This window comes from Narcine bancroftii, chromosome 3, assembly GCF_036971445.1.
Source record: "Narcine bancroftii isolate sNarBan1 chromosome 3, sNarBan1.hap1, whole genome shotgun sequence".
In the NCBI taxonomy this organism is placed as follows: domain Eukaryota; kingdom Metazoa; phylum Chordata; class Chondrichthyes; order Torpediniformes; family Narcinidae; genus Narcine; species Narcine bancroftii.
In genome coordinates, this window is record NC_091471.1 from 51,096,772 (window position 1) to 51,124,667 (window position 27,896).

The following is a 27,896-nucleotide window of genomic DNA, read 5'->3' on the forward strand; positions in this document are numbered from 1 at the left end:
CGTGATTGAGGCTAGTCTCTGCCTGTAGTTGCGATGAAGAGTTTGAGTTTTTGGTTGCAAGATGGCAGCATCCAAGAGAATGGCCTCCATAGCTCGCACATGACACTGCTGGGTCTCAAAGACAGTGGCATTCAAGATGGTGGCCCCCACAGCTCGCATGTGATGCTGCTGGGTCTCAAAGATGGCAGCCCCCACATTCCTCATGTGGCACTGCTGGGTTGAATTGACCCTTTCTTCCTACAGTTGGAGAAGACTGTGTCCTTTGCCAGGCAGAATTTCCTTGTGTGCTTGCTCAGGCCACAGAAGTACATTTTGGGTGTTCATAGAGCTATGGTCAGGTCATTGGCGGGATGTGGCGGTGTTAGGTGCTCACGAAGTACAGAGACTGTGATCGATCGCTGGCCGTGCATGGCAGTGGCAGCACGTCCAAAGATGGTGGCACCTGGGGCAACCACAAGGCAACCATGTTGTGAACCAAGTAGGCTTCCATATTCTGGAGGGACTCCTCCAGTGTGCCTGCCAGTTCAACCGCCCTCTGCAAATTGAGCTCACCTTGCTCCAACAGTCTCTGATGGATGTAGTTGGACCTGATGCCTGTGACATAGGTGTCTTTAATTAGGTCCTCTGTATTCTCCGTGGCCATCATGACCTGGCAGTTTCAGGCCCATCTGAGAATTCATAGGGCCTAAAGGTGTTCAGAGCTTGATTCCCTTGGTTGCTGTTTTTGAGTGGCCAGGAGGCATCTTGCATAGACTTCATTTACCTTCTTCAGGTACCAGCCCTTCGGAATGTCCATCGCCTCTGGTTATGATGCAGCATCCCTGATCATTGAGTACACCAAAGGCCTGATCTGGGAATGTAGTACCTGCAGCTTGTCATTCTCTGATCGGACAATGGCAGATGATGCCTGCAGGAATGGTTCAAAGCAACACAGACAGAGTTCAATGTTGGTGGAGGCTTCAGGCAATTGAAGGTTTATTTCTAACTTCTCCGGCTTCAGGATCTACTCCATTATCAAAATTTATTGCAAATAAAATTGATGCATCATCAATGACTCCAAAAGACTGGAAGTTATGTGCGGTGAAAACACTATTGTATGTAAATGATATGACCTTTTCTGGTTGACCCTGTTCTCATTGGCTGGCTTGTGACTCCTCCCCTTTATCTCCCATAAAGGCTGTCATGCCACAACCCTCCCCTCAGTTCGAGTCCAAGTCATTAGAGCCAGCAACACAAGGGATGCTGTCCACCTCTCCTTAATAAAAGCCTTCAATTTCCAATAACTTCAGTCTTCTATCAGTATTACGTAATGATGCATGATCAATTACAGAAAGACTGAAGTCACGTCCATGATGGTCAACTGTCGTGAACTGGGGAGGGTGCTGTGGTACAGTCACCATTATTCTGGAATCTTTGAAAGGGGCCACAGGTATAAGGTACAGTTGGCCAATCGGCCTGTCCAGACAGTTAAATATGCCAATAGTGGTTTACCACAAGGGTAAGTGGAACTTCCCATGATTTTATTAAAATGCGGAGTAGGTTTGACAGTCCAAGTGGTCTATTCCTGCTCCTTTTTCTTACATCATTGTGTTATTGATTTATTTGCCAGCACTGTACAATTCCTATCACAAAAAATACAGTAGAATATGTACTGACACTTCATAATTAAATTTCATTTGCTCTTTTACATTGCCCCTGAATTAATCAATTCTCTAGCCAAATCATGAAGCAGCTGAATGGACCAAACTAATATGACCATACTTGGGTTAAACAAGAAAGTCTCTATACACTTGATTGTCATTGAATACACAAAAGTGCTGGAGTAACTCTACTGGTCATCGTGCCTGAGCTTTACATCAAGTAGCTGCATGATCTGCTGAGTTTCTCCAGCACTTTTGTGTTTTAACCTTATTCAAAATTTCTACATAGAGTATGTTTTATCAATATCACATTTTAATAACCTGTCATTGTTAATTCAGGATTATTTTTAGAAAGGAAATATTCCATTATTTTGATATAGCTCAGTAATATTTTTGGACCAATCCAACTTCTAATCATGTTTAAAACAATGATTCTCTTGTATGTTTTTAAGAATAAAGATACTCGTATGCAAGTTTGTAATAATATGCTACCTCAATATCTTAATTGGCCTTGAAAGGAGAATGGGATCAGAAGGCAGAATGCACTTCTTTACACGAGAATATTTCCCATTTGTTAATGTATAAATTGTTGCAAATGGCAGCCAGATCTCAGACTGAGCTGTTATCTATAGTCCCTTTTACACAGCCACTTCAAAGTGGGAATATTGCACCTTTATTGCGCCATGCCTTCTGTGTAAAACGAACGAACACGGAATGCGGGAGTCATTATAGTCCTGCCTTTAAGCTGGCAGCAGAGGTAGTCACAGTGTCAAATTGATGTCTCTGTAAAAAGGGCAAGCTGGGACCAAGATGGGAAAGGATGTATATGTGCACTGTATTTGACGGCATATAAGACCCACAGGCATATAAGACTCCCCTCCATTTCAGTGAGGAGCATTAAGAATTTTTTTTAGTGTATTTACGGGTAAACATTGAAAACTGAGATAAAACATGCAACTACGACAACAGGACAAATTTTTTTTAATAATACTGCTGTAATTTACAAGAGAAAACCAAAGCAGCTTAGCTATAGTAGAAAATATTAAAAACAAACTGCCGCTATCAGCCCTACGCTGGTCTTGCTGCCTGTTCTCTCCCGGTGGCCCAGCTCTTTCCCTGCAGCCCACTGTCCCACTTTCTCCCAGCTACTCACTGTTGATCCCCTGCCTGCTCTCTCCCGGGAGGAACAGGGTGGTGGGTCCAGTGCAAGGACCAACAGCGGGGCACCAGGAGAAGCTCCCAACAGCGTGTCACCAAGCCCCATACTGATCCCAACACCCCGCTCCCCCCACCCCCAACAGCCCCCAATGATAGATGGCAGTGATGCTAGTGAGCCAGGCAGCAACCATGATCACTGTTGGAGCTACACACTGTTATCACTCTTATTTCAACTTCACAGATAAGAACTGGAGGATATTTTTGAGCAATTTTTTGGGAAAAAAAAGTGGGTCTAACATGCAGTCAAATATGGTATTTTATCTGTCACATTACATGATGATGCTGTTGTGTTACACGTTCCACCTCTTTTGCTCCCGGAATGCTGGTTTGCTGTGTAAAATGACACACTAACTCAGCATTATGCTGGAGTTGTTTGGTTCTGTGTATGCAAGCAAAGCCAGCTTAATGATGAGTCTTCTTTATGGCAGAATTGCGGGATCTCTGTATAAAAAGAGCTTAAAATATACAAGTAATGCTACCTTCAAGTATGCCTTGACTGTACATTTTCTTTTAGATTGCTTCTTGTCCGCTCCAAATGGAAAAATGTTGAGTTGAAATGCAAAAGGAAATCATTACCAGCATAAAATATAGAGGCCAGAAATTAATTTTGTAAAATCACAACCCTTAGGTTATGACAGGGTTTGAACAAAAATATTAAAAATACTGCAATCACGAAAGGAAGAAACAAAGTGACTCTTTACCCCTCTGGGAAACAGCAAAGCAACAGGATCAGAATTCTTTATTATATTCTGAATACATTACTAAGGAACAACATCAATAATCAATATTTTAGATGCTCTCAAAGAGGAGGAAACCAGAAAATGTGCAGTATCTTTGGTGGTCTCCATGCAGGGCTCCGTTCCCCATTCTCAGCCACACTTCATCTCCTGTATCGAGCTTAAGGACTCCACTATTTCCTGCAGTATCATGTTTGCCCTTGGATTCTGAACTGAAAGATGAAAAATAATTGTTTTACTTAAAAATGCCACCTTGTCAACCTTACTGTGTTATAATGTCAAAACAATTCAAATAATCCTGAACCCCCAAAAAATTCAATCGATTAACCTTGAAATGTGAAGGTACAAATGGATTACACCAAATTAGGAAATTCCGTTCCATGCCAAAGGTGGTGTGAGTTCAGGTTAAAAAAAAAGAAGATTGAATGAGGGTACAAATTATTTTCCTCTTATATTGCAAAAAGGAATAATTGAACCAAGAATTGCTGGGAATTCTTCAAGAATTATTATTTATATTTCTTCTGACTGCAGAAGAGTGTTACTTATTATATTTCTTCAGGCAGCTGAAACCTTTGTTCTCTTAGGACTAAACTTAAATGTTTCAATTCCATTAAGTTTGATGGAAGCAGATCATAAATTCAAGAGTGTCACAGAATATTCAAACTCACTCTGCTTGTTTTGTAGGTTGGATATTAAGCCCTGTTGGTAAGATGGACCAGTTACACTGATGCAGAATTGACCATTCAAGAAATGTATATTTTTGATTTTGGCCACAAGCTTTCCTCAATGTCAAAAGATGATCCAAATTTGGTCACAAGACTAAATATTTTATTTGCAAAGCTGCATGCATAAGATATAGGAGCAGAAGTTGGCCATTTGGATGATCGAGTCCACTCCGCCATTTCATGATGAGCTGATCCATTCTCCTACTCAGCCCTACTCCTCTGCCTTCTCCCCATAAATATTGATATGCCTACTGTTCAGATACCTAGCAATCTCTGCCTTAAATACACACAATGGGTTGGCCTCCACAGATGAACATGCCAGCAAATTCCAGGAGTTCACCACTCTCTGGCTAAAGAAAAAATTCCTCTGCATCTCTATTTTAAATGGGTGCCCTTCAGTCCTGAAGTTATGTCCCAAACTCCCCTACCATGGGAAACTTTGCCACATCTACTCTGTCCAAGCCTTTCAACATTCAAAAAGCTTCTATGAAGTCCCCCTCATTTTTCTGAATTCCAAGGAATATAGTGGCATGGTTGACATAGTGGTTCGCGCAACGCCTTTACAGCGGCGGTGATTGGGACTGGGTTCAAATCCCGTGCTTTCTGTAAGGAGTTTGTAAGTTCTCCCCATGAGGTCTCTGGTTTCCTTCCACTGTTCAAAACATATCAGGGTGTAGGGTATAAAAATTGGGTGGCATGGACTTGTGGGCTGAAATGGCCCTTTTACTGTGCTGTATGTCAAAATTTAAAAAAAAATACAGATTAAGAGCTGTCAAACATTCCTCATATGCTAATCCCCCCATTCCAGGAATCATTCTTGTGATTTTTTTTTCAGAACACTCTCCAAAGTCAGCATATTCTTTCTTAAATAAGGAGCCCAAAATTCTGTGAGGCCTCACCAATGCCTTATAAAGGCTTAACATCACATCCCTGCCCTTAAATGCTATTCCTCTAGATATGAATGCCAGCATTGCATTCACCTTCTTCACCAATGACTCAAAATGGAGGTTAACTTCATTCTCAACAGAGGCCCTATGCCCCCTTCCCCTGGGGCCACTGCACATTTAAATAAAAGCCTTGTATTCTTTTCACCTCATAACATAAATATTTTTATGATTTTTATGTAGTCAGTAGGAGAGAAGTACAGAAGAAACTAAAACTTGACCGCTTCACAGAAAAGGGGGCCATAAATTTTGAGTAGTATCCTAAAGGGGGGGCCATAGCCATAAAAGGATTGGGAATGGCTGCTTCCTGGTATGCTGCACTGGGTCTTATCGCGGATGTGTACTTACCTTCGTTGGGAGCGGTGCCAGCTGCCACCGATAGTGAAGCGACTTGTTGGGGTTATAGTGCACGTGCACGGGTGTGTTAGGCATCAGTATATGGGTGATGATCTGAGACGCAGGAGGAGGAGAGTGAGAGCCTCAGAATCACCCATGTGGCGGTGAGCCAATGAGAAGGTCAGAGGAGTTTGACTGGATGGTGTTTGGGGAGTCGAAGAAGGCAATGTTGTGTTTAGTAAATAATAAAGAAAGTTGACTTCATGGTGTACTGAACGAAATGAGTGAGTGTATTCTTTATTTGTTTGTAAGCTGAAGAAAATCAGCACTGCTACAGACTCCTTTTGCATGTCTAAATTTTGAATGTTCTTTTCATTCAAATAATTGTCTGCCTTTTTATTCTTTCCTCCAAAATGCATAACCATGCCCTTTCCAACATTATATTTCATTTGCCACTTTGTCACCTATTCTCTTCATCTATTTAAGTCTCTCTGCGGCCTCTCCGCCTAAACTGTTATCATCTGCAAACTTAGCTACAAAACCATTTATTCCGCAATCCAAATCATTAACATAACAATGTAAAAATAAGTGCCCCCACACTGACCTCTGCAGAACATCACTAGTAACTGGTAGCCAAACTGAATACTTCCCACTCTCTGTTTCCTGCCAATCAGCCAATGTGTTACTATCTTTCCTGTAATTCCATGGGCCCTCATCTTGCGAATCAGCTTCATATGTATCACCTTGTCAAAGGCCATTAAAAAATATAAATTTACAACATCCACTACATCTCCTTTGTCTAGCCTGCTTGTGGTTTCCTTGAAAAACTGCAGTAGGTTCATCAGGCACGTTTTTCCATTAGGAAACCATGCTGACTTTGCCCTCTTGTCCTGCGCCTCCAGGTGTTCCACATAGGCAAGGGGAAAAACATAAATCTAGCCAGTTAGAGGGTTTGAAATGTGTCCATTTCAACACAAGGGGGTATTAGGAATAAAAGGAATGAACTTAGAGCATGGATCATTATGTAGAACTACGATGTTGTGGCCGTTACAGAGACTTGGCTGGAGAAAGGGCAGGATTGGTTGATGCAAGTTCCAGGGTTTAGGTGTTTTAAAGGAATATGATAGGAGGTAAGGGAAGGGAGGGAGGTATAGCATTACTGGTCAGAGATAGTATCTGTAATCCGCATTGAAAGAACCAAAGACTTGTTGATCCAAACCAAGGCTTTTATTAAAACTAAAAGACTGGAGCATATCACAAGTAGGTCGACCAGTCTAGAATTACCTGGTCTGGCTAGGAGCAATCCTTTAAGACCTGCCAGTAGATGTGGCTACACTCTCAGCCAATCACAGTCACCCTACACTACCATCTGTACATATGTACATATACACATTGGTGATAGAATCTGTTCTATCACAGTATCACGGTTGTAGAAAGGGAGGACACTGTAGAAGGAGTGTCCACTGAGTCGGTGTGGGTGGAAGTCATAAATAGGAAGGGAGCAATCACTTTCCTGGGAGTAGTCTATTGTGGTGCGCTGTGATATTAAATAAATATTTAAAATCATTGGAACTGTAAGTTGATGTCTCGTACCTATACATGGTAATGATGGCATTTCCATTGTGCATCAGGTAGACAGTTGTCTCTTCGACATCTTCATGCTTCATCATGTTGAAAATAAAGAAATAAACTCCTAAAAAAAAAAGATTTTTTAAAGATATTTTCCATTTACAGTATAATACATTTTATTTAGTTGTAATTTTCACAATTCCTTGTTCATAAATGGAGCAATTCCAAATCTTAATTGATTACCTTTCCTAATTCTGGCGATGTATATCTGTGTCAGGTCCTCAACTAAACAGTAATGCAAAGTGATGTAATAGCACACAGATTTGATTCGAGACCCAGTACCTTCTGAATTATCATTTTCAGTCACATATCTGAGGAGATGAGTGTCAGTGTTGGGACTGCTTCTTTTTATGTTGTATATTAGTGATTAGGGCCAAGTTTGCTGACGATACGAAAGTAGGTGGAAGAGCACGTGGGGTAGAAGAATCACAGAGACTGCAGAAGGGCTTAGAAGAATGGGCAGAGAAGTGCCAATTGAAATATAATGCCAGAAACTGTGCTGTCATGCATTTGTGTAGAAAAAATAAATGAACAGACTAATTTTTCAATGGAGAGAAAATTGAAAAGGGACCTAGGAGTCCTTGTGAAGGATATAACCATATAACCATTTAGGGAGCGGAAAGAGGCCATGTTGGCCTTTCGAGTCCGCACCGGTTCACTGATTTTGCGCCCCCTCTTCAGGCATTGGTCCCGGTAGATCTTCATTCAAAAATGATGGACGAATTCAATGCAGGTGGATAGCTTGTAAGTCAACTTGCAGGTTGAAGCGGTGATGAAGAAGGCAAATGCAATGCTGGCATTCATTTTAAGAGGAATAGAATATAAGAATAGGGGTGTAATGTTGAGGCTGTATAAGGTACTAGTGGGACCTCACTTGGAGTATTGTGAGCAATTTTGGGCTCCTCATTTAAATAAGGATGTGATGACATTGGAGAGGATGCAATGGAGGTTCACCAGGATGATTGCGGAAATGAAAGGATTATCATATGAGGATCATTTGACAGCTGTTGCCTTGAATTTAATGGAATTTACAAGAATGAGGGGGGATCTCATTGACACATTTTGAATGTTGAAAGGCGTAGACAGAGTAGATGTTTCCCATACTGGGAAAGACTAGACCAAGAAAGCACAACTTTATGATTAAAGGCTTCCCGCTTGGAACAGAGATGCATAAGAATTTCTTCAGCCAGAGGGTAGTGAATCTGTGGAGTTTGTTGCCATAGGCTTTTGTGGAGGCCAGTTCATTGAGTGTGTTTTCAGCAGAGATTAATAGGTTCTTGATTAGCCAGGGCATCAAAGGTTATGAGGGAAGGCTGGGCAGTGGGGCTGAATGGGAATATGGATCAGCTCATGAATGAATGGTGGGGTAGACTCGATGAGCTGAATAGCCTATTTCTGCTCCTCTATCTTATGGTCTTATGGAGTAGTTGCACAGATGTCAGGATCAGTCTGAAGCCCAATGCTTTTATATAATCTCAAATTTTCTCTTCATGAAGATAAAAAAAACTTTTGCATTGTTTCATGTTGATGATCCCCATTTTGTGAGCAAGTTAGTGGTTATTTTAAATTTTGGAATGAGCCTTTATGAATAATTCCTGCTGTAAATTCAGACAGGAGCAACTGTGCATTCAAATCCAATCTTTAAACATTCCCATCTGAATTGTACTGATCTGCCATTAGATCCTGGAAGTGACATTTTCCATCCTGGCACGCCACCTTTATCCTTCAGTCTGCAGACCCAACAGACTCACAGAAAGCATAAACAACCAAGCATCTTCAACCCTTGATCTGCATTAATCATGGTGCAAGTACAGTGTTAACATCAACCCTACCACATGTACTGGGCAGCAAAAGCCATGAAGTGTTTATTAAAGGCATCACAAATGGCCCTTTTTGAAGATTAAGGTTAAATAGTACTTTTTTCTTTTAAATTTTTTTTATTAATTTTTAATACAGAACTTATATAAATAATATAATTCAATGAAATTATATGGACAATTATACAAAATTGATAAAACATTCAGTATAACAAAAAAAATAGTACATTTTAAGGACAAAATGAGGAATGGATCAGGCCTGAAACATTGATTGCCTATTACTTTCCGTAGTACTATTGTTTGGTACTTGATCCCCAGCATCTGCAGACTTTTTGTTTGTCTTTCTGTGACTATGAATCTGATTTCAACTATTCCTTTTAACACAAAGCATCTGTAGACTCCTTTCCCATAATGGTTGATCACTTTTTGTAATGTAGTTGTAGTTTATTTATATAGCGCATTTAACACAACGCATGTTGATCCAAAGCGCTGAACATACAATTAGGAATAAATTGGTTATTACCTAAATGATGATGGGCAGCCAAAATACACCAGCACAGCCATCTTTTTGCATAGACGATCCAACTTAGAACATCAATTATTTAAACCCTAACCTGTTCCTCCCGTTCACAGCAATGAACAACTTCCCAATTTCAAATGAATAACAGTGCTACAAACACCAGACTTCAAAGAACGAGCAGTGAACACAAATAAGCCTGGTTGCAATTCCATTTGGATATATCAAAAACTCCAACCGCAGCCATCTTAGGGCTAGTTTACCGGAATCGGCAGGACTTAGATGTTAAAGTCTGCAAGCTTCAAAAGGGAAACTACCAACTAAATCACAGTTTCTCAAGGCACCAGAGCAACAGTTTGCCTCAAAGCCCAACTCCCCCCCAACCTCAGACGATCTGAATGCCTTGAGGTCTCAAGCCTCAGGTCAACATCGACCATGACCAATGCATCCTTTGGGATTTCTTGGGGCTAACACTGCTCCACTGTTCCAGTCATATTGGACATCACCTCTGTCTCTGCCACCTTCCACCATTTCCATGATGATCAAAGCATGCACCACTGGATAGCCGAGGCCACATCGCCACGTCACCCCACAGCTCGGTCTCTTCAGTAAACCTTACTCCGTGGCCCTCGAACTGCAAATCTTGTGACTAATCTCAGTGACCCGCTCATCATTTGGTGACCCAAGTTGCAGATCTAGACTCACTGCGTTCCATGAATCTTGTTAGTTACATGTGTCCTGGAATGGAGACCTGCTGCAGCTGCAACCACCTCTTGTCACCGTAATGTAACATGACTTTCATAATGTTGAAAATGCCTCAAATTAAAAGTGACCAGTTATCAAGGTAAATTAACCAAATGTGAAATTCCTTTCAATTATCCATAAAAAAATTAATCTGTTAATCCTTCAGCAAGTTGCCACAGGACGCAAAACTTTTTAGCCATCCCCCACTTTTAAGAATGTAAACCATCGAAACACAGAACACTACAGCACAGAAGCAGTGCCTTCAGTTCATCTAGTCCATGGCAAGCTGAGTCCCATCAACCTGCATGCAGACCATAGCCCTCCATAACCCTCCCATCCATGGACCTATCCAATTTTATGGAAGTTGTTTTTTCTTTCATAAGTTTGAAATTGCTTTTATTTTATTCACAACAATGAATAATACAGTCCAAGTCTGAAAACCCAGACAGCTCAGGGATTGGGTTGGCGTGGAACTTTGGATTTTCCAGATTCTCAGGTAGTACTTTAAAAATTCAAATTTAAGGAGGAATAAAGAAGAGATGAACAGGTACATTTTGATAATTTATTCTTTAACAAATACAGCTTGCTTCATTTATCAAATTGAGCAGCTTTAAACAAACAGAAAACTGCCGCTGTGCATTTGTGGCATTTATGCATGCGCAGGCGCACACAAAAGCCCCCTAAATTTAAAAAAAGTTTTGAGAGGTTTCGAAAAGTATGGATTCTCAAGTGGTCCACATTTCTGGCATCCAAATTTTTTAACTTCTACTGTTACAATAATGTATTTGTGATAATATTCCTCCCAAGATCTCTTGAGCAGCATGTTGGCATGTAATCAATAGTATACAGAACATGGAACAGTACTGGGTCTGAGGCCCACAATGTTGTGCTGACCTCCATGAACCTAGAACCAGAGAAACATAGAACACCACAGCACAGTGACCTATCGAGTCCATGATGAACTATTATACCAGCAAGTCCCATCTACTTGCAACCGGACCATAACCCTCCATATCACTCCAGTCCATTTATCTTAAATGTTGAAATTAAACTCATATCTATTACTTTTACTGGCAGCTCATTTCATATTCTCACCATCCTCTGCTTGATCAAGTTTCCCCTAATGTTCTCCTTAAACATTTCACCTTTCGCCCTTAACCCATGTCTTCAGTTCTTGTTTCACTCAACTTCAGTACAAAAAAAAACTTTCTTACATTTACCATTTGGACCCAGTCTAAAGCTTCAACATCCTTCCTGTAATGTGATATCTAGCATTGATCATAGACTCTCTATGATCCAACCAGAATTTTATAGAGCTGCCACTTTATCTTTCGACTCTTGAACTTAATCCCCTGATAGATAAATAAATTGCATAACTGCACACTTTTCTGGGCTGACCCTCATCTGCCACTTTCTCTGCAAACTGCATCCTCTCCAACTTTCTTAATTGTGGTACTTTAGAACAATTTTCTATCCACGCCACACCTTCACCTTTGTGCCATCTATAAAATTACTGACCCACTCCTCCACTTCTTTGTCCAAGACATTTGTAGAAATTATAAAGAGCAGGAGTCCCAAAACAAATCCCTGTGTAACACCACTAGTCCTTCCAGTCAGAATACATTCCTTCCATGATCACCCTCAGTCGTCTGTATGCAAGCCGATCCCAAATCCATGGAGCCAAGTTTCCATGAATCCATGCATCATGACTTTCTGCATGAGCCTACCATGGGAAACCTTCTCAAACACCTTGGTAGAATCTATGTACATTACATCCATCCAGCACCCTTAGCCAAAATAGAATCAGTGGGTCCCATCACACTCACCTTCAATGGGTGTTGGTCCCATTCCACTCATCTTCCCTGGCTGTGTGTCCTATTGTACTCACCCTCGTTGGGTATGGGTCCCATTTCACTGACTCTCCCTGGGTGTGGGTCCCATCACACTGACCCTCCCTGGGTGTGGGTCCCATCACATTGACTCTCCCTGGGTGTGGGTCCCATTCCACTGACTCTCCCTGGATGTGAGTCCCATCACACTGACCCTCCCTGGTTGTGGGTCCAATCACACTGACTCTCCCTGGAGTAGGTGTCATCACATTTTCTCACCCCAGGCCACAGTTTCACAGAGATTTATTCTTGTTGGGTAACAGGAATACAGATATTAACCCACTGGTGTTTGGGCCCCACAGTGATTAATTCTCATGACTCTGTATTTTCTATGATACAATAATTTTGCTCAATTATTGAATCCATTGATTTGAGAATCCAATAGAATATCAGCTTGAGAGGAAGTGATAAAACCCATGGTATGTATGAAATACTATTCTATTAAGGTACATGAAATGAGGCCTAGTAATATCTGAATTTTGATCCTTGTGAAGCATCAGTCCAGAGAAAGTTGGTACAACACTGGGATGGCCCTTGTGAGGATTGACAGACCCTAGTGAGTTTGACCACTGGAGAATTCATATAAGTTTCCCACACAGTGATAGTATGGAAAATTCATGATCAGAAATACACACTGGCCTTGGCTATCTTTAGTTCTTTCTTGGAGTATTGTGTGTAATTTTTGTCATGCTATTAAAGGAAGGATATGGAAGCTTTTGAAAGGATGTAGGTATTTTACCAGGATAGAGGGTCTGAGCTATGGGATATGGGAAGAAATGGACAAACTTGGCTTGTTTTCTTTGAAACATTCAAGGTTGACAGGTGACCTGATAGAAGTTTATAAAATTTTGTGAGGCATTGATAGGGTATCCAGTCAGAATCTTCTTCTCAGGGTAAAAATATCAAATACAGTAAGTCCCTGGATTAAGAACATCCGACTAATGGGCAACTTGAACTTATGAACAGACTACGTGTGGCTTCAGCAGCTCGTTGGCTCGAGGAAGGAAAACTTAAAATGCGCCATTTTAAGTCAGATCACATTGCTGTTAACACTGTGTTGATTGTGTAGCTTTGTATTTAGCTTAAGTTTGTCTCTTATTTACCCTTGTAACCATGCCTCCAAAGCATAAATCCGATGCAAGTCCTGGTGATGCTTCAAAGAAAAGGAAAACAATCACGATTGAAAAAAAAGTTGAAATAACAAAAGCGATTGGAACGAGGTGAAATGCTCATTGAAAAACGTTAGCGTACTATCAGTCAACAATTGGAACAATTTTGAAGGATAATAATGGAGCATGCGAAAGGCCCTGTCCTGATGAAAGCTACAATTATTACTAAGCAACACAGTATTATAATGGAAAACCTATTGATAATTTGGTTAGATGATGAAAATCAGCGTAATATGCCTGTTAGCCTTACTTTAATGCAAGAAAAAACTTTTCAACGATTTAAAAGCTGCATTTGCAGCAATTGAAGGTGGTTGTGAGTAATTTGTTGCAATGAAGGGTTGGTTCAATCATTTGAAAGTGAAGGCAAATGTACATAATATTAAAGTATAAGGTGAAACAGCGATGTAAGTGATGTGAGTGACTTCCCTAAAATGCTGAAAAAAATTATGGAGGAGGAAGGTTATTTGCCAGAGCAGACTGGCTTATTTTGGAAAAAAATGCCTGAAAGAATCTAAATTTCAAAAGAGGAAAAAAGTGCACTGGGCATAAGGCATCAAAGGATAGGGTTAACATTATTGCTTGGGGGGGTAACACATCTGGGGCCTTTGCTTGTGTATCACTCCCAAAATCTGAGTGCACTTCACCATATCATTAAGGCATTTATTCCCATTATTTGGAAGGCTTGTGTTACAATTGCTATCTTTGAAGATTGGTCCTTAAAACTTTTTTGACCCTGCTGTTCAACAATATTGCTTGGCCAAGAAAATTATTTTCAAGATTCTGCTTCTGTTTGACAATGCGCCCAGACATCCAAGCATTTTAGATGATCTTCACCCCAGTGTAAAGGTCATATTTTTTACCCCCAACTCCATACTGCTCCTTCAGTCAATGGATCAGAGAGTTATAGTCTCCTTTAAGGCCTATTATTTACAGTGGACATTCTCACAAGCAGTCAGGACTCCCCAAGATGATGTGATGAATTATAACAAAGGTGATGCCATCAAAAATATTGCTGATTCTTGGGATGAAGCAAAGTAGTCAAATATGAAAGGAGTGTGGGTTAAATTGTGCCCCCAGTTCGCATATGCTTTTCCGTGGTTTAAAGCTGATGAAATCACCAAAGCCAGGCAAGCTGTGGTTGATATCGGTAATCAACTGATATTGAAAACAATGCCAAGGCACTGACCAATGAAGGCCTTATGGAACTAGAGCAACAGATGATAGCATTTGAGGAAGACTCAGACCTAAACACTCCAGAACCAAAAACGTTTTTGAGAAAAGAGAGTCAGCTGAAGTCTTCGTCTCATTGAAACAGGGATGGCAAAGTTAGTGGAGCAAGATCCTGAAACAGAGATGTTCAACAAAGTTTACCGTGCAGTTACCAAGGACCTCAGCTGCTACAAGGCCATTTATGATGAGACAAAAAAAAGCTCTGTACAGCCCTCCCTTGATGCCTACTGCAAGAAATTGACTCCAGAGGCAAACCTTCCCACCCCCCCCCCCACCTTCCCCAGCAGCAGAATCAAACCATGACACTCCAGCACCAGGTTCATCCTCTCCAACAGTAGCCATTTCTCCTACATCATCCAATTATGTACTGAATTATTATGTTTAAGATGTTGTAATGTATTTGGAAGCACTTAAGTGTTATACATGCAAAGAAAGGTGCTATATACTAAGATAAACATTTGACTGACACAAAATAAGGGCATATCTATTTGTTTCAACTTAAATACAAATTTGAGTTGAATGGAACTTATTCTTAACTCGGAGACTGACTGTACTAAAGGACAGGTGTTTAAGGTGAAGGAAAGGGAAGTTTAAAAGAGACATGCATAGTACCTTTTTTTACAGAGAGTGGTGGATGCTTGGAATAGGTCTCCAGGATTAGTAGTGGTAGCAGATACAAAAGTAGTGTTTAAGAGTCTTCTAGATAGACAGATGAACATGCAGGGAAGAGAGGGAGATGGATCATGTGCAAGCAGCGAGATCTAGTTTAAATGTGGGCATATAAAAAATGGCAGCTCTGCAATGGCAGCACTGCCACTGGTGCAAACCTGGGAGGGCAGAGAAACTGTGCTCCTCCACAGGGTTCAACCACCCATTCCCAATGCTGACAGCTCCATACAAGCGTCTAAATGCCTGTTAAAGGGGCCGATGGTGATTTATTTTAAAATCCTGTATTATGAGCCCAAAGGATCCCAAAACCCAGCAGAAATAGATTTTCATCAAGACAAATGGTTACTTAAACAAAAGTTGTTTTTAATTATCTTGAAACATGAAAACAGAATCACACTTTAACTTAACTAACCTAACTTAAATCCCTTCTAATTCTAAGTGCACATGTATGTAATGTTTGTGTAAGTTCAGAAAAGTTCTTTGGTTCACAGTCTACTCTCACTTCTCATTCCTCCAAATTCATTGGTTGCAGGCAATTCTTATACTGTGCACAGAATTTAACATTTATGAAGTTCACCAGGCTTTGGTGCTTGGAAGATAAATGGTTACTGCTCAGGAAGCTTCTTGTCAGTTTTCAGAGAGATTTGTTGTTCCTGGACACAAACTGATCCCTTTTAATCTGCCATATCAGTGTCTTGTCAAAGAAATTTGCCCCATCAGGGTTCCCCAGATGATAACCTCTTTCTTTCAGGTCACTACAGAGTTCCTTTTTGTTTCTTTTATTTCAAGTGAAACACTAGGCAGTCAATCCTCTCTTCTTGTATGGACAACAGGGCTTTGACCAGGCTGAATTAAGCACTCACAACCCATCTTAAAAAGGGGGTTTTTCCACAAGCTTGCCAGCTTGTGCTACTGACTGTAGCACTACAGAACTGATCTCTCTCTCTCTCTCTCTCTCTCTCTCTCTCTCTCTCTCTCTCTCTCTCTCTCCCCCCCCTTTCTCTCAGAGAAAAGCCTGTTTTACTCTCTCTGCTTGCAAAACCACATGACCCTCTTAGAACAGCAAGTTCCACTCCAGACAGTCTGTGGCTCTGAGGAGTTCTTTCATCTTTTGCCTTTTTGTAAACAACAATCCATTAGTGAAGTCTCATGGGCACTCTCCAAAGTTTTTGCAAAGGCCCCCAGAAGCCACCCTTTCTGGCTTGAGCAGGGCTCTAGTATTTTAAATGAGCTCTGTTTTGAAGTGTTTGTATGTGATCTAAACTAAAAAACATGCCACAATTTATCTCCCAAAAACATATCTATAAACAATACAAACTCAACATAATCTGTCACGCCTACAATTGTGGGGTCTGGGTCCAAGATGGCAGCACCTGTAGTCAGCAGTGGTCACGGGGGAGCAGCAGACAAGTGCAGGGCACCAAAAATGAGGAGGACACCACCCCCCCCCCCCATTTTGTTGAGAAAGAAAAGCAGAGGAAATTGCTTCAACAGGATGGTGAACACGGCAGTGAAATGGCGAGGGGCTCACTGGTTCTGGTTTTTCCCCACACACACACACACACACACACACACACACACACACACACACACACACACACACACACACACACACACACACACACACACACACACACACACACACACACACACATAGGCTGCTGGAGATTGGCTCATGTGAACCAGCTATCCAAGCTGTTCTAATTCAATAGCGTGCTAAGGGCAAAAAGGGCTCCCAAAAGGCTTCAGACGCTGAAGGCCTCCTGATCAGATTGGAGATTCTGATCTGAAGTTCGGATTGCCAAGGCTGCAGGATCACTGAAGGTGAATCCACGACACTGAATGACTCTGAACAGACTCTCTTTTGCTTCTCTTTAAGGGCGCCGATCAACACTAATGGCGACTTGGTCTGCCTTATGGCAGGCAGAAGGCAATTTTGAATAATATTGCATGTTCTGTATTATTATATGACAATAAAGGTATTTTGAATCTTGAATGTTCAGTGCAGACTCATGGGCTGAAGGGCCTGCTCCTGTGCTGCACTGTTCTTAGTTCTATGAAACTCACACTCCTTGAATATTATTCTCAGAGAATGCTGTGTTAAATGTGCACTGGACTTCTAGAATGCCCACCATCTTACCATTAAATGTCTTGCTTTTTTATGAATGCAGGCTATTGGGCACTATCGGTAGCCCAATAATGACGCAGACAGAAGACTGAGGGGAACGATAGGCTTTATTAAGCAAGAGACTGCTGGCACAGGTCTAGGCTAGGAAAATGAGCAGGAAGGAGAGGGGACTCGACCTTTATGGCTAGGGGTCACATGGGAAGGATCAAGGGAGGAGCTAAGGTAGGGAGACCCCTGGAGGGCGGGCCAGCCAGTACATACAGCCATATCACCACATTCACCCCATTTTTTAAAAAAAGAACCCACCGGTAATAAACAAAACCCGGAGGCAATACAACAGCAGAAACAATAACATTTAAAAATCAACAACACTGGCCGAGGAAGCGAATGCACCCTCCCACCCCCACCGGCTAGATGTTGAGCCGCACAGGCGGCCTCTCTGTTTGCTGGGCCACTGGGGAACCAGCGTTTCAGTACAGCGCTCCTCCAAAGAGGGGGCCGATGGGGGAGTGTCTGCTGCCGGAACTGTGGGGGTTGGGGTGCTGGCGGTGGACCCCTGAAGTGCTGGGGGGTCCTCTGCAGCTGCAGGAGGGGTAGGAGCCTGGACATCCGGCTGCAGGTTGGGCAGCTCGGACTCTAGGGCTGTGCTTCGGTGTGGCACCATTGGGTCTGCGGCATGGTCAGCAGCCGGCAAGGCAGTCTCGGGGTCTCCGGCCCTTGCCAGGTCTCATAAGGGCACTGTATCCTCATGGCTGTCCGGATACCTCACAAATGCATATTAGGGGTTGGCATGAATGAGGTGTACCGTTTCAAACAGTGGATCTGTCTTATGGCCTCTGTTATGCTTCCGAAGGAGAACCGGCCCTGGGGATGTCAGCCAGGGAGGGATGGAAGAACCATTCACCGACCTCCTAGGGAAAGCAAAGAGGCATTCATGCAGGGAGGTGTTCATTGCGGTGCAAAGTAATGACCGGATGGCATGGAGGGCTTCTGGCAAAACATCCTGTCAGTGGGACACTGGTAACTTTTTGGACCTGAGGGCCAGGAGCACTGCCTTCCAGATGGTGCCATTCTCCCTTTCCACCTGGCCATTACCTCTATGGTTATAGCTGGTGGTCCTGCTGGTGGCTATGCCTCTGGTCAGGAAGTACTGACACAGCTCCTCACTCATGAACGAGGTCCCCCGGTCACTATGAATATAGTCGGGGTACCCAAACAGAGTAAAGATACTGCTCAGGGCCCTGATGACCATGGTTGAGGTCATATCCGGGCAGGGAATTGCAAAGGGAAACATGGAAAATTCGTCCACCACCTTCAAGAAGTAGGCGTTCCTATTTGTGGTAGGGAGGGGGCCCTTGAAATCGACACTGAGTCGTTCGAAAGGGTGGGTGGCCTTGATGAGGTGTGGCTTCTCTGGCCAGTAGAACTGAGGCTTACACTCAGCGCAAATTTGGCAGCGTTTGGTCGTGGACTGGACATCCTCGACAGAGTAGGGGAGGTTCCTTGACCTAATAAAGTGATAGAGCCTTGTGACCCCGGGGTGGCACAGACTGCTGTGCAGGACCTGGAGATGGTCGAGATGTGCACTGGCACATGTCCCTCGGGATAGGGCACCTGGGGGATCATTGAGCTTACCCATAATTGTAGGTGGATAACTCAATCCTCCGCCTCAGAATCTTGTCATTATTGATTTTACCCCGTTGTTTGGTGCTGAACATGAAGGTCACTGCCCTCTGATCAGTCAACAGGGTAAATCTTTTACCGGCTAGGTAGTGCAGCCAGTGGCACACTGCCTCAATGACCACCTGCGCCTCCTTCTCGATGGAGGAGTGCCGGAGTTCAGGGCCGTGAAGGGTGTGGGAAAAAAATGCTACCGGCCTACCTGCCTGGTTTAATGTGGCACCCAGCGTGAAGTCGGAGGCATCGCTTTCCACCTGGAAGGGGAAGGACTCATCCACGGCATGCATCGTGGCCTTAGCGATGTCCCCACGGATCTGATTAAAAGCAGCTTGGGTCTTTACCGATAGTGGAAATGTGGTTGACTGAATTAGAGGATGGGCTTTATCGGCGTAGTTGGGCACCCACTGCACATATGAGAACAGCCCTAGGCATCGTTTCAGTGCCTTCAGGATGCTCAGGACAGGGAGTTCTAGAAGTGGTCACATGAGGTCAGGGTCAGAAGCAATGCACCATGTGCCATGTCACTTCCAAGAAGGGCCAGGCGCTCCGTGCTGAACACACACTTGTCCTTGTATGTCAAGTTAAGTAACTTGGCAAGAACTTGGCGAGGTTTGCATCGTGGTCCTGCTGATCATGGCCGCAGATGGTGACATTGTCGAGGTAGGGGAACGTTGCGGTCAGCCCGTGTTCCTCCACCATCTGGTCCATTACTCTCTGGAAAGTAGAAACACTGTTAGTAATGCTGAAGGATATCCGCAAGAAGTGGAAAAGTTTCCCGTCGGCTTAGATCGCTCGGACTAAGGGGAAGTTGGTGGTAAGCTGACTTGAGGTTAATGGTCGAAAAAATTCTATATTTGGTGACCTTATTGACCAAGTCAGCTATAGAGGGGAGCGGGTACGCATCCATCTGGGTGAAGTGGTTGATGATTTGACTATAGTCAATTACCATCCGGGTCTTTGCTGCTCCTCTGACCACGAGAACCTGTGTTCTCCAGAGACTGGAGCTAGGGGTTATGATCCCCTCCGCCAGGAGTCACTTAACTTCAGCCCGGATAAATTGCATATCCTCCGAATTATAGCGCCGACTCTTGGTGGCGATGGGTTTGCAATCAGGTGTAAGGTTCGCGAATAGCGCCGGAGGCCACACCCTTAAGGTGGTGAGGTCACAGGTCGTAGCCAGGGATCGAGTGCCAGGACCGCTAGACGGTGCCAGGGATTGGGTGTTGGGGCTACAGGACAGTAACGGGGACCGGCGATTTGGTTGGGGATGGTCACCCGAATGCCGAGGGCTTCAAATGGTCTATGGTGGTTGGGGGCCTCCGAACGCCATCGTCACACTCCTAAACTGACTCTGAAAGTCAAGGCCTTGGAGGATTGGCACGCAGAGGCAGGGTATGACTGATAAAATGAAGTCGTTATAATATCCCCCCCCCCACAACGGTACACAATACCCCCGAATACTCGCCTGTTGGTCCCTGGCCACCATTGAAACCATCCCGGTCATGGGTCGGACCAGGAGGGAGAGTCTCTGGACCACATCAGGGTGTATGAAGCTTTCCGTACTACCACTATTAAAAAGACAGTTAATTTTATGTCCATTCACCTCGATCTGCATCATTGAGTTTCAGATCGGGTGAGGACCAGCTTGATTTAGTGTCACTGAAGCGAGGAGAGGTGTTTCTTCATCGTCGTCGTCAGTGGGGAGGCCCACCCAAGGTGGTGACCTCCTTGATGACCACACAGCATCGGATGAAGAAGAAGCTGGAAGTGGAGTTGAGGCGGCCAGAAGTGACATCACTAGCGTGGTAGGCCAAGATACTGAGGCTGGGAGGAGTGGCCAATAAGATGGCATTCCCCTCACCGCACATGCGGTCAGCACTGGAAGCTCTTCAGGAACGCAAACTGCACTGCTCACTGGTTGCGATCAGGACCTGTAGACCCTTTGATAATGGCCCCTCTTACCACAACCCGAGCACGTTGCCCCTTTCACGGGGTATAGGCACATCGCATGCCTGGCCTGCCTGCAGAAGTTGCACCTCAACGGTGCAGTTGGTATGATTGAAGCCACGGTCAGGTCGTTGATTCCTAATGCTGAGTCCCAGGTCGATGGCCCTCATGGTGGAACGTACATGGTTGGCCCGCTTCTGCCCGTGATCGACACCGCCTGGTGCTGGGCTGAGTCCAGAGTTCTGACCAGTTCAATGGCCTTTTTGAGAGGGAGCAGTTCCTCCTCGAGGAGTCTTTGCCGGATGTAATCCAACCTCAACCCCGACACACAGGCTCTTGCACGCAGTGGCTCAGCAATATCATGCCCGGGCCCATGAGTACCCCCAGTCTTTTCCCAGTGTGACCAGGTTCCATACGAACTCTTCAGCAGACTCACCAGGCTGTTGTTTCCGGGACGCCAGCAGGCAATGGGAGTAAACCGAGTTCACCCTTTCACCTTTGGTTTATAGAGTGCCCGCAGCTCAGCCATCGCATTGGTGTAGGTCGCACAGCCTAAGATGGTCAGGCAGGCCTTCTGGCCGACTCATGCTTGAAGGATCTTGAGCTTCTTCTCATCTGAGTCGACCACCTCTGCAGCGGCATTGAGAAAATGATTGAAACAGTTCACCCATTGCTCGAAGATTACCATTGGACCCAGGATTTGGGTGTCTACTTCCAGCCTTTCGGAGTGCAGCAATTTTTCCATAACCGGAGAGTTCCAAAATCTTGCTTAATAAATTGTTGGGCACTATCAGTAGCCCCAATAATGACACAGACAGAAGACCGAGGGGAACGATAGGCTTTATTAAGCAAGAGAATGCTGGCTCGGGTCTAGGCTAGGAAAATAAGCAGGAAGGAGAGGGGACTCGACCTTTATGGCCAGGGGTCACATGGGAAGGATCAAGGGAGGAGCTAAGGTAGGGAGACCTCTGGAAGGAAGGCCAGCCAGAACATAAAGCCATATCACCCCACAGGCTGGTATGATAGGTTGAGTTCATCTGCGCTGAGCTAAGCATATTGTTGATATAGAGTATCAGTGTGCATTTAATAATGTAGCATTTCACAGAAGAGTGGATAATGAATACACTGGCTTCCTAAAATGATTAGCTTCTATTCCCTGCTCTACTGTTAATCATTTTCATGAGGATTGATATATGCAAACTAAGTTAATAGATGTAATTATTTAGCAGGATTAACCAACATCTGCTAAAAAAAATGCACAGTTATCTTTTAATGGCACAAACCTTTATGATTCTGTAATTGTTATATGGTTATATAATTCAATCTGGGTGCACTGCATCTAAACACCATGGCACATTTGTGCCTTTGCTCCATTCTCTGTTATTCCATTACCAATGAAAAATCTCTCTCAGATATAAAGGTTGTTACATTTGTCTAAATATCTGCAGCTTTTTTAGGGTAAGTGGATGATTTGGAAGAATAAAGTCACAAAATAAATTTCAGATCTGCCAGGAAGGATTGAGAGGGTGGTGGAGGCAGGCAATCTCCCAACACCCAAGAACCTTTGAAGTATCCAGATGAGCATTTGAATTGCCAAAGCATAAAATTATGGATTAAGCTCGTAAATGGGCTTGATATAGATGTTTAGTTGATTGTCAGCATGGACTGGTTGGTTCACAGGGGTTATTTCTGTGCTGTATGATTCTACGATTCTATGATAATGTTATCAACTTACCTGCGATAGGTGCACTAAATCTTCCAGTCATAACATCAAAATAGCTTCCGACATTGGTCTCCACGCTGCTGAAAATTATACCACTGTTCTGGTTTGTGAAATGGGTTGCCATGGAAGCCATAAAAGCAACCTATGAAAATTTAATGGAATTAGTTAATGTGAGAAAGACACATTAAATAAGCTAGCTCTAAGCTTCTTAAAAATCATAGTTGTTAAAGTTGAGGATTACTATTCACTCTAAGCCCACTGAGAACAGGAAGGATCCCAGAAACACAACTCTACTTATATTTTGATATTATTGTAAACCATTGCGAATGCCAGCATTAAGATGAAAGATGCTGGAGAAACTCAACCATCAGCGACATCAGCGAATTGAAAAGGAAAGTTACTTTTACATTCCAATTAATTTTTTGTCAGAAGTAGGACTAGCTCAGCATAGCTGAGTTTTAAGATGCAGAGAAAGGTGGAAGGGAGGAGAGGACCAAGATAAGCATTGTGATAGGGTGAGCTATCACTGGACTTCAGGAGGGGGAAATCAGGAGAACACAAACCAGTCCTTTTTGAAGGGTCAGCAGTGGAAAGGGTTAAGAACTTCAAATTTCTGGTTCTCAACATCACTGAAGATCTATCCTTGGACCTCCATGTCAAGGCAATCATGAAGAATGCTCACCAGTGGCTATACTTCGTGAAGAATTTGAGGGAATTTGCTATGTCATCAAAGACTTGCAAATTTCTCCTGGTGTACCATGGAGAGCATTCTGACCAGTTGCATCATTGTCTGCTATGGAGGTGCCAATGCACAGGATAGGAAAAGTCTACAGGGAGTTGTAAATTCAGCCAGCGCCATCATGGGCCAGCCTCCATTCCATTAAGGAAATCTACAAGTGGTGGTGTCTCAAGAAAGCAGCCTCTATCCTCAAGGACCCTTACCAACCAGGCCATGCACTCTTATCTTGCATTAGTTTTGTACTTGACAGCAAAATAATTGTTCTGGTAAAAACATAATGTTACTCTCTCACCTTGAGTTCTGATGGAATTCCAGCTTGCCCCTTCTCTCCTTTAATTCCTTGAATCCCACGCTCACCTCGAGGTCCCATGTCACCTTTATTTCCCAGGTCTCCTTTCACCCCTTCGCGTCCTGGGAGCCCATTATTTCCATTGTTTCCATGGTTTCCTATTAATTCAGAAATTTAATCCAATAATTATTTTTTAAATTTGATTATTGGCAATTGCATTTTGAGAAAATTAAAGAAAGATAATTCTCAGATAAGTGTTCGTCAAGGACTGAAAACTTCATTGAATGTGATTTACTAGATAATCCAGCAGGTTGTGGAAGTAAGAACCAAGAAAGGTTCAAATTCTCTGCCTCATACTTTGTGTGTGGGTTATTGTCTCACAATTTTAATTGTGCTTTCTCAAGAGGTGACTGAGAAGATTGATGAGGGCAGGGAAGTAGGTGTGGCATAGATGGGCTTTAATCAAGTCTTTGACAAGATTCCGCATGATCTACTGGTCCAGAAGGAGAGAACAGGATGGCCATTATATCTACGAAGGAACAAGGTACTAAATAAAACTAATCTCATCTGCCTGGACATGTTCCTCCCCTCCCTGCACGTTCATATGCCTATCTAAATACCTCTGGATCTCATCTGTTTCCATAACCAACCCTGAGTGGCATATTCCAGGAACCTACTGCTCTCTGTGTCAAAAACTTGCCCCACACATCTCCATTAAACTTTCCCCTTCTCACCTTCAAGCTATGCACTCTAGTGTTTGAAAATTCCGCACTGGGGGAATAAAATCGCTGTTGATCTATCCTATCTATGCTTCTCATAATTTTATAAATGTTGTACCAGATCTCCCCTCAGCCTCTGATGCTCCAGAGAAAATAATCCAAGGTTGTTTAACCTCTCTTTATAGCTAATACTGTCCAATCCATCTTTATATATATCTTCTGTACTCTCTGGGACATCGGGTTCCTGGCAGGAGTCAGGATGTCAGGCTCACAGAAGCATTGCAGACCTCAGGGTCCCAGGCAGGTGCAGGCACCTTGGGCTCCTGGCGGATAATTGGAGTTGTACTGCATTTATTCATATTGAGGATGTGGGCCCTGTTGGCAGGACCTATGCTTGTTGTCCAATCTTAACTGCTCATAAAAAGATGGTGGTGAGCCACTTTCGTAAACCACTGCAGGCTTTCTCCTGAATGTTCTTCCATAATACTCTTCTTCTTTGGCTTGGCTTCGCGGACGAAGATTTATGGAGGGGGTAAAAGTCCACGTCAGCTGCAGGCTCGTATGTGGCTGACAAGCGGGTGCAGGGGAAAATTGGTTGGTTGGGGTTGGGTGTTGGGTTTTTCCTCCTTTGCCTTTTGTCAGTGAGGTAATACTACTGGAGATAAAATACCAGGATTTAAACTTAGCAATGATGATAAAAGAACAAGAGACATAGGTGGAATGGATAGCCAGAATCTATTCTCCACTGGGCAAAAATGTTAAATAATAGTGGACATGCATTTAAGGTTGGGGGTGAAATTTAAAGGAGATGTATGGAGCAAGTTTTTAACAAAGAGTGAGAGATGTCAATGGTAATGACAGAATCGAACACAACACAGGCCAAGAACCCCATATCCAAAGATCCGAAAACTGAAAAGATCCAAAAATCTTTTTTTTTAGTGCCGACATGTGGAAAAAGTGTCACAAGTGGAAAAAAATGCAACACTTGACTTGCCCATGTCAGGTTCTGACACTCTGTTGGTGCCAGTTTCATTACAATAATAATTTTTTTAAATCATTGCTTCTTTATGGGAAGATGCCAAATGGAGCTTTGTCCAATTATTCAGCATCAGCTGCAGCCGGAGTCGGCCACGGTGACTCCATTGTCAAGATCAGGTGTGGAGCCGTCTGCATCGAAGAAGTCGCCTCAGCTTCCTGGATCTCGGCCTCTTGAGCAGGAGCGGGGACTGTAGTCAGGGACTGGAGGTGATGGTGGAGAGGTGTCGTGTCCAGCGGCAGTGGTGGGAAGGTGTCGGGGACCCGAGGTGGTGGTTTTTTGTAAGCAGAGATCAACTTTATGATTGAAAGTATTAAACATTATTTCATGTGAATTTTCCACTTCTGGCATCACATCGCGGCTCAAAAAGCCTGCCGTTGTTTGTTGTCGCTGTTCAACTGCTGATGCAGGTATTCTGTTGATGCTACTGACCTGCTTAGTTCTATTGCTCCAAAATCTGAAAAAAATCCAAAAAACGTCGGGTCCCAAGCATTTTGTATAAGGAGTATTGACCTGTAGTAGTATTTAAGGGACTTCTACTTATTCACATGAATATGCAGGTAATGGCAGGTTATGGATCCTGAGAAGGCAGATTTCATTTAATTTGACATGATGCATGGTGCAAATGTCATGGCCATAGGACCTTTTCCTATACTGCACTGCCCCCTCCATAAATCTTCGTCCGCGAAGCCAAGCCAAAGACTGCCCTGTGTTCTGATGAAGAATAATCACTTGGTTCACATACTGCAGGTCAGTAGTGAAATGATACCCACCTGCTCCAACCCTGACTTCAAAAGAAAAGTCTATTATAAAATACTGGAAAAAAATGAAGAGAACTCACCTGGAATACCAGATTGACCAGGGGGTCCAGGCCAACCCCGAGGACCAGGCTCTCCTCGGTAACAACAGTGGTTGCAGTCTAAATGAGAAGGCCTCTCCACAATCTCGTGTTGTTCCTCAAGAAAGGAAACATAAAAAAATAAAGAATTTGGAATTGACTTGGAAGATGCACAAAAAAGATTTGTCAAGATAGCCCTAGCCGTAGCAAAAAAATGTATTATGTCAATCTGGAAATTGGAAGATAATTTGAAAATACAACAATGGTATATAGAAATGAATAAATGTATTCCATTAGAAAAAATAACATATAGTTTAAGAAATAATATTGAAATATTCGAACAAGTATGGGAGCCTTACATTAAATACAATAGCGAAAACCTACCGGGAACAAACATTACCTAAGTTGATGGAAGGAGAAGAAAAGAAAAGAATGGACTCAGTAGAATTTCTGGTGTATTTTTGTTGAATGACAACATTGTCGGACTGAATTAATGCAACCAAGATTGTATACCTAAAATGGATGAGAGGGGGGGGGGGTGGGGGGGTGGCTTGGGAGGAGGGAGGGGGGAGGGAGAAAAAGTCACTGTAAATGTGTGGAAAAGAAAAAGTGTATATCATGGCTATTGTGATTTATGGTGTGAAAAATAAAAAATTTTAAAAAAATTAAAAAAAAAGGAAAATTCATTCTCAATTTGCAAGTTTACTTCAGTAACAATTTAAATTAAGCTACAAAAGTCACTCAAGACAACTGATCTGATGTTAGGATAACAAGTTTCTTTATTTTGAATTTTTTTTCATTTATTTCTTGAGCAAAGAATGGAATATATTCCTTGACTTCTATTGATGTTAAATCAACATTATATTACACCGATAACATTCAAGTTCGAAAATAGGTCAAAAATGAAGGCTGGGTTTTACAAAGATTTTTACAGTGAGATTTTTTCTTTAGGTTAGGAAGACTCTTGATGTTTATTGATGTTTACATTATGCAAAATTAAGCAGAACAGTTTATATATTGTAATGTACAATTCAAATGATAAAAAATATTAAAAAGCCCTTATCATTCAAAGTCCCCACCACTAAGCGAGGTTCAAAGCTGACACATAAGAATCAAATGACAACAACCAGGAGATGGACAGCACAGCACCAAAGGTTCAGAACAACCCTAATTCTTTAGGTTATGATAATAGTCCCATAAATGGGACTCACATCTTTCAAAAGTTAATATTTCACTCTTTAATGGCATATCTAATTATTTTTTTCTAAACTTAAACAAGACATAACATAATTTATGTAATACAATATATATTAACTATTATTTAACAATATTAATATTTGGGGAGAATTTATAAGATTTAGAGTAGGTCACACATACATTTTAAAACAGATCTTATTTGAAAGACTGAAGAATTCACATTGCAGGATCTCTTGCAGAATGGAAGCACCTTTCACAAGTAGGTGTTAATTGAACTGACCTCATAAAACGCTTGACCATTGTCTTGCTGGAGTCATTTATGATTGAAGGGTACTG

At 42.7% G+C, this 27,896-nt stretch overlaps 1 protein-coding gene across 1 annotated transcript in view; it reads right to left on the reverse strand.

The window, feature by feature from the left end:
• Positions 1–3,647: 3,647 nt before the first annotated feature.
• Positions 3,648–27,896, reverse strand: part of LOC138756104 (complement C1q tumor necrosis factor-related protein 3-like) — a 45,358-nt gene continuing 21,109 nt past the window's right edge. The window contains exons 2-6 of the mRNA XM_069922758.1: positions 26,367–26,481; positions 23,774–23,928; positions 22,755–22,884; positions 7,194–7,293; positions 3,648–3,807 (exon numbers count right to left, since the gene is read on the reverse strand). Of these exons, the coding sequence (XP_069778859.1) occupies positions 3,648–3,807; positions 7,194–7,293; positions 22,755–22,884; positions 23,774–23,928; positions 26,367–26,481 (660 nt within the window). The remainder of the gene's footprint in view (positions 3,808–7,193; positions 7,294–22,754; positions 22,885–23,773; positions 23,929–26,366; positions 26,482–27,896) is intronic.